General features: G+C 39.0%; 1 protein-coding gene across 10 annotated transcripts in view; it reads left to right on the top strand.

Annotated features, from left to right (window-relative positions):
* The first annotated feature begins 101 nt into the window (after positions 1 to 101).
* Positions 102 to 7220, top strand: part of CAMK2D (calcium/calmodulin dependent protein kinase II delta) — a 173084-nt gene continuing 165965 nt past the window's right edge. For all 10 annotated transcript variants that reach the window (XM_019472960.1, XM_019472958.1, XM_019472954.1 and 7 more), the window contains exon 1: positions 102 to 190. In XM_019472960.1, coding sequence (XP_019328505.1) covers positions 124 to 190 — 67 coding nt within the window. In that variant the 5' untranslated portion in view covers positions 102 to 123. The remainder of the gene's footprint in view (positions 191 to 7220) is intronic.

Genomic DNA, 7220 nt, shown 5'->3' with positions numbered 1-7220 from the left:
CGTAACCCCGTTAAACCCCCCCCCCCCCCCAGCGCCGGTAATGGCCGTGAACTGTTTCAGTCGGGCTGACACTTTGTCCGCTTCTTGGTTTCCAGAGGGGCGTTCTCCGTCGTGAGAAGATGTATGAAAATCACCACAGGACAAGAGTATGCTGCCAAAATCATCAACACCAAAAAGCTTTCGGCTAGGGGTGGGTACATTTTAACCTAGTATTTATGTTGCCTCCCCCCCCACACACCCGTTTTTTTGCATTCTCGTGATAAGCATTAAAAAAATAATAAAAATAGCTAAATGATGTAATACCCTTCTTAACACTTCTTTAATTTCCTTGTTGTTTTTGTAATTTCCTTGGTGCTTAGGTTTTTTTTCTACGTTAAATGTTTCATGGGCTGACTGCATGGAGGTCTGAGGTTGCTGTACAGCATTTCGAGAAAAGATGTACAAATACTAAAGCAATTTAACATAATGCAGCCTCTTCATTTTTGTGTCTAAATAACTTTGAATATCAGCTTGCAGGCATTTTGCAAGCCGATTTTTTAGCTTGTTTGCAATTTGCAAGCCGATTTTTTGGGGGGAAGGTTGGGAAATAATCGTTATAGCTTTTATTTTAAATATTATAGTTTTACTGGATTCTGTTTCCATTGCAAGTTTCCGTTACAGCTTTTATTTTAAATATTATAGTTTTACTGGATTCTGTGTTTCCATTGCATTTAAACACGAACATCAAGGCCTATCTGGCTATGGATGCGTGAGAAAAACTGTACTTCTACCTCATCCTAAACTTTGTTATGGGAAGAAAATTATGTTAAGGAAGATAATTATCATTTTATGAAGTAGCCATTTGTGACGCAAGTCATTCTGATGAAGTGATGAACTGTTTTATGGTTACAACCCAGCCGTAATACCTGCTGTACAGCTGGTTTATGCTTTCCATGTGATGCGTGTATTTCCTAGATATTTTCAGTATCAGTGGGTATGTCTTTATGATACGTTTGAGGTAAATATACACATGCTGTGGGTTACTGTTGTCCAAAGCAAGTCTTAATGGTGATACGTCATCTGCTTGTTAAGTCCAAGTCAGAGGGCTTGCGCTAGGATGTCGGGGATTACGGATTATTCTCGGTTAACGTTATCTGTGTTTTGATACGAATTTGTGGTGTGGTAAAGAACGTGGAAGTGAACAAGCGAACGATGTCAGAGCGTAAACCTGTTTGTGGCCTGGTTTGCTTCTGACGCAAAGGAATCGCTGCAGGTGAACAGCAGTTTGAATTAATTCATTAAATTTAAGCATAAAATATTATAATGACGTTATGGCGTGTTCTGGTGACGTGCTGCTCTCTGAGAAAGATCTTTCAACGTCGTGTCAATACTCTTTATTTTCAGCTGATGAAAGTTGTGTGGAAATTTGCTTTTTGCCTTTTGCTGAATTTTAGTCTTCATACTCTCACTGCGAGTTTTGTTTTCCTTTATTTTTCAGAAGGTAGTTAAATTTAAAATACGCCTTTGTAGAGTTATGGGTTTAAAGGGAGAGGGGTTAAGAAAATGGTAATACTTGAGATTAAAATACTTTCACAAGTTTGCTTAAAACAGATCTTCCTTTTCTCTTTTGTTGGCACGATAACGTGATCCGTTGAATTTTGATGCTTAAAATAAACCACCACGTTCTGTGTGATTTCACAGATCTAAGTACCCTTCAACGTGAGAAGCTGTAGCAAGATCAGCACCAGGTTACTTCTGTGCCATGGGTTTTATGTATGGTGGGGTAAATCTTGCGATGCTAGGCTAAATTAATAAAAACTTCATCTTCCTTAGAAGTCATCATTTGGAACGTACTGTATTTCAAGCTTTAATTTTTGTACTTCTTTGACTGTTCATGCAGGACCAAGTTGGTCCTTGGTGTAGTCTATTAACGAGTGGAAGCATATTTGGGAGAATTTGGCTCATAAGGTGGAACGAGGCAAAATTCACGCAGAGATTTTTCTGCAGGTTTAGCACATAAGCCCATAAAGGAAGGGGTTACACTTCAAAGCTGGGCCGTGAAATATCCTTTCTTACCAGAATGCATGTGATGCCGTGTCCGTGAATGCAGGGAATGAGTTTCCATCTCCGTTTCCAGAGATCCCAGGAATATTTGAGGCTTTTTATTTGCTTGGTTGCTTTTTGTGGTGGCTGTTTTGGTTTGCAGCTTTTTGAAATCGACTAAACAGCTTCTGAAGAGCAAGCTTCTCAGAGAAAGCTGCAGATTCTTATTAGGCAGTTCTTTAACTGCAGAAAGGTGCGCTTTAATTGCACTTGTGGTGCAAAAACTAAACGTTAAGAAGCCTCAAACTGTGATACTTTCTCCTGGCTGATAATAGGTATACAGCTTATAACTAAGATGCTGTTTTTCAAATCTAAACTGTAAGTTTCATTCCACTGGCATCTGAACTGCTTTGTGATGAGGTAGCAGTTCACTTTTGTGTTTCGTACTTCTTGCTTGAAATACCAATTATAATGTAAATCTAAAGGACTGTTCATGGGGTCAGCTTCATCTGTGAGCAGAGCTAAGAGGTTCTTGGCTTGGAAATGCGTATCCCTTGTACGGTGCCTGGCTCTCTGGAAGTCTTTTAAGCACAATGTCCAATTTGGGCCATCTTCCTTGCAAGATTGAAGAAGAGCAGTTTCAATGTAATAACATGGAGGAGTCAAGACTCTCAAGACTAAATAAAACTTCCTTAAGGTAGCTTTGAAATTAAAAGTTATTTAACTGGCTTCAGCCCAGTCATAGCAACACTTGCCTCCCCATCCCTCCTTCGCCTCAGCCATAAACATTCTTGGAGATTTATCCGAATCCTTACTTTAGTAGTCCTTCTAAACTGAGGAACTGATCTGGTCGCAGACCTATGCCGGTGAAGCCGTGTTCTCATCTGTTTCCTTGTATAGTTACAGGGGAATTTCAGACTAACTGCGTGCGTGCAGAGGCATGGGCTTTGGTTTTAATTTGGAGGGGAAGGGAAGCTATGCCTCCTGTTCTAGCAGAAGTAACCTTTGTGCTTTTAAGCTGACGATCAGTTAGTTATATCTGCTGTGCTCTTATTTACAAATTGTAGACCAAAATGTAGTAAAAACACTTAAAAAGAAATGATGATTTTAAATATTTGACTTTACGTGGCAATTCCAATTCCATGTTTTTCTGATTTTAGCAATAGATGTAATAAATACTTGCAATTTAAATTTCTTTATTTCAGTATAGCAAAAACGCTTTTGCTTATTAGAATAACATATATTCTCTTCTGAAAGTCCTCTTAAGCTGCACTTTTAAGTTCTGAGCCTTGACTTGGCGTTTGCTAAGTCAGTTTAAGTATTAAATTGATAGTAGAATATCAACAGCTAGTTTTGTATTAATAGAGTATGTTCTAGACAAGCTTGCACGATTTGATTATGCTGCTGATTTTTAAAAAGGGGAAAAACAAACAAACAAAAAAGGTGTATAACATAGCCCTCTCAAATTAAGTGCAACAGTGAAGAAGCACACAGAAAACTAAGAATAAAGTGAAGAATGTATGTTTGCTGGTTGTGGGTTCTGTATCATTTCATCTGATGAAGCCGTTGGGATTCTCTTATTACTCAGTTTCTAAAGCGTGCTGTTTCGGGCTTCTCTGTGTTGTTGTTCTTGTGTTGAAAGCAATGTAGATAAAAGTGATCTTCTGTGAGGTGACTTTACTTTTCCCTTGTCTGTTCCAAATACCAAATAATTAACAAATCATCTTTTTATTTTTGGCGTTATCTGTACATCTTTTATCTTCTCTTTTGAGAGTCTTCTGGCTTTCATCCAAATTGATTTCATATAAACAGATCCCATTTTCTTAACAGGTTTGGGCTTCGTTTTCTGACTTTTAAAAAAAAAAAAGAAAAGTATTAGGCAAGTGTTCGCTTCTCTGATCATACTTGAAAAGATCAATTACTAATATATTTTCATTGGGTGTGATTTTTGCCAGTAACTCATGGACATTTTCTCTGTAGTGGCCAAAAGCACTGTGCCTTTGATGGCAATTTGGCGTCTTGTGAGGGGAGGATGATGTTCCAGTCCACTTTCTTTTCTAGGGTGCTTTTGTAAATACTGCCTAGACACACCTCTCCCAGCCGTTAGACTGCTGCAGCAGAAACACGAACCGCTCTGTTTATGGGCATACATATTATTAAGAGTAATGTAGGAATCAGCTGGAGGTTATCACTTCTTTGTGAAAAAGCTCTGGTGAGCTTTCAGGGACCAGCCATTCCATTAGCTTCAGTGAGCTTTTGAGCTTTAAGCCTTGGAGGCTTCACTGGTTATTTATCTTCCTTCTTAGCGGGAAATTTCCCAAATCTTTTTCAGCATCTTCCTATTCTTCAGAGAAGAAGTATTTCCTATGAGCTTGTGACTGCAGATGGCAAGGCGTAGCCAGAGGCGACCGGAGCGATTGCACTTCCCTGCAACAAGCTCTGATGGGTGAGGGGGCTGAAAACCCCACCCTTTCGGAACAGTATTTTAGTGGCAGTATGGAGTAATCTTGCTGTGGGAAGAGTATTTCAGTGCCTAAAGCTGTCCCAGTAGAGCACCTCATGATCCCTAACGTGATTTAAAACGCATTAGGGAGTTGAATGAAATGTGAAGCATATAGGGTAGTATTTTTCAGCGTAGTTTTTCATGACACAGAGATAAACGCTTTGTTGTGTCACTAGACCAACGTTCATTTAGTAAGGTAGCCTGTGTCAGTCAGTGCCAGATGTTTTACAGGAAGGGAAGCTCTAATAAGGCTTCCTGTACTCCACAGGAGGAGAAAATAATTCTTCTTAATCTAGCTAAAGACCTCAATCTCTGAAGCACACACTTACCGGTGCAAGTTTATTATAACATGTATTTTTAATCTAATTTCTGTTCTTACGTACACATGAAGTTCTTCCAGCACAGAGAGTACTGTTCTTATGGGCATTTAATTGCCAGCGAAGCAGATTTTTTTTCTTTGTGAGGACAAGAATTAAGCTTGGGATTTTAGCTGTTTTCTTCAATATCTCGCTCTAGTCTGTTTCTCGGGTTAATTACCTGTTGAGGAGCAGTATGTTTGCCTTCCTCCACGTGTTGAGAATGTTTTTAAAAGCGTTTTTCCATAATATGTAAGAAGGCTTACCTGCTAACATGCGGTTGCCCTTTTTTAATGTTTGTGCTCTTTCTGTCCTTCAGCTTCGTCATGGCGTTCTTTCCAGTTTGACATAGATGTTGTGATTTAACATGGATACGTTTGCACGTTTATCTGCAAGTATTTGTTTCAATTGCACATTACCGTAATTTAGCAGGCTACTGGTTCTATCTGTTAAAAATGAGTCCATTCAGAAAGCTCAGAGTAGTAGAGAGCACTCGTAAGAGTCTTATTTTAACCAATGATCTGATTTTTTTTTTTAGGTGTTCTGTTTTGAAGGTTGGAGCTTCTGTTATGTTTTGTTTTTAGTGAAAATCTGAAGAGCTTTCAAATACCAGTGAGAATGAGGACTTTGAAAGTCATTGTGATGTGTGTTGGTTGGTAGTAATTTACTCTAACGGTTTAAACTAGATTTGAAATGAATTTTCCTGGCAGTGCATAGTTAAATTATCCATAGCGAATATTCTATCATTTCAATAATGCCACTTCTGTTTTTCTTTGCAAAGGAGTTATTTTCTCTCTCCATTGTGACTGTTGTTGCTCTTACGAAAGGAGATTCTCTTTATAGCTCATACACTGATGGGCCTTTAACAAATTACATCAGAACTTGAAGATGCACGTATTGTTCTTGTTATCATTAAAGCTTGTTGCTGGTGTTCTTACTGGGAGGTAGGTACTAGAAAAAGTTAAAATTGTAGCACGTACTTTAACATACTTCCCCATGGAGGATGGGGGGGAAAGGAATTCTAGTATATTCTGCTGCTGTTCTTGGCACATGCTTCAGAGAAATGACCTTGATGTGTCGCTTCAAAGTTTGAAGTGATACTCTAAAAACAGTGCTTACAAGTTATCCTGAAAGTTGAAGTTTGTGGAAGTGTAGCCATTGATTGCAATGGACACATGACCCAAATCCAACATGTAAAGTAACACATGAGCCAAATCCAACATGTAAAAAGTAACTCGGGGGGAGGCATGGAGAATTAAAAAGGTGTTTGCATCATCTGTCATCTCAGTTTGGCCAAGCTCAATAGGGGGGAAATAAAAAAAAAGTACATAAGAGACGTTTTTCTGTTCGAACTCCAAGATTATTAAGCATGCCTAAAATTATAAGTCAGTTGAATGCATCTGTCCCTCTCGGGAGCTTCCCATTTTCTCTCATTGTGTTTCACCACTACTTTGGCCTGGACCACCTCTCTGCTTTCAGATCCCTTCCACTGAAATGTTAACAACGAGGAGATTCTTGGGGACTGACTTGGCTACCGCTTTCCTGCCACTTTCTGTCGGAAGTTGCAAATCCCGGCACCGATGTGTGCTTCTGTTTTGTGTGTTCACTTACTGCAAGCTAAAGACTTAACCGTTGAACAGCTCCACTTTCAGAATCGCTTCTGTTGGGAGAGAGGGGAGAACTAGCTGCAGGGGAGAGGATGAACTGAGTACCGTTACTCAGCTTGCGCGTCTCAGTTCTGATACTGAAATACAGATGTGTTCTTTTCCCCCGGTCTGGGAGAAGTCGTGTTCCCTGCTCATGTCTTACTGCTTATGTCCAAATCGTACTTGCAAATGAAAGCTTTTGGTCAAATATGAAAAGAAGGAAATAAGCACAATGGTAAACACTCACCCTATATTGCGGATTGGTTCTGTCTGTTTGCACATAATACTGTACATAGAAAACATTGTTTTGTGTCTATTGCAATCTGAAACCACAGGCCAGCTGAGGTATTTAAGTGACTTGCATCTGTCCTCATTGACAACAAGGTAGAAATACACTTGTTCCTGGAAGAACTGAGACTGAATTTCTGAGGGTTTGTTCTGCACCTAATTTCAAAACCTCTCTTAGTCTTAAAACCTGACTAAAATAAAAATGGTATTATAATGTGAAAGTCCTACCGCATGTAGGTATATATTTGTCCAAATACTAAAAATTATTTACACGCTTTCTCTGGTTATGATTAGTGGTACATGAAGTCATCTCTGCTGCTTTTATTTACACTTTTATGATTCCAAGGTCTGGGGTTTTGTTTTGGGGTTTTGTTTTTTGGTTTTGGTTCTTTTTTTTTTTTTTTT

This window comes from Aptenodytes forsteri, unplaced genomic scaffold, assembly GCF_000699145.1.
Source record: "Aptenodytes forsteri isolate BGI_AS27 unplaced genomic scaffold, ASM69914v1 Scaffold326, whole genome shotgun sequence".
Lineage (NCBI taxonomy): Eukaryota > Metazoa > Chordata > Aves > Sphenisciformes > Spheniscidae > Aptenodytes > Aptenodytes forsteri.
The sequence above is the reverse complement of the archived record's forward strand: the minus strand, read 5'-3'. Positions and strand labels throughout refer to the sequence as shown.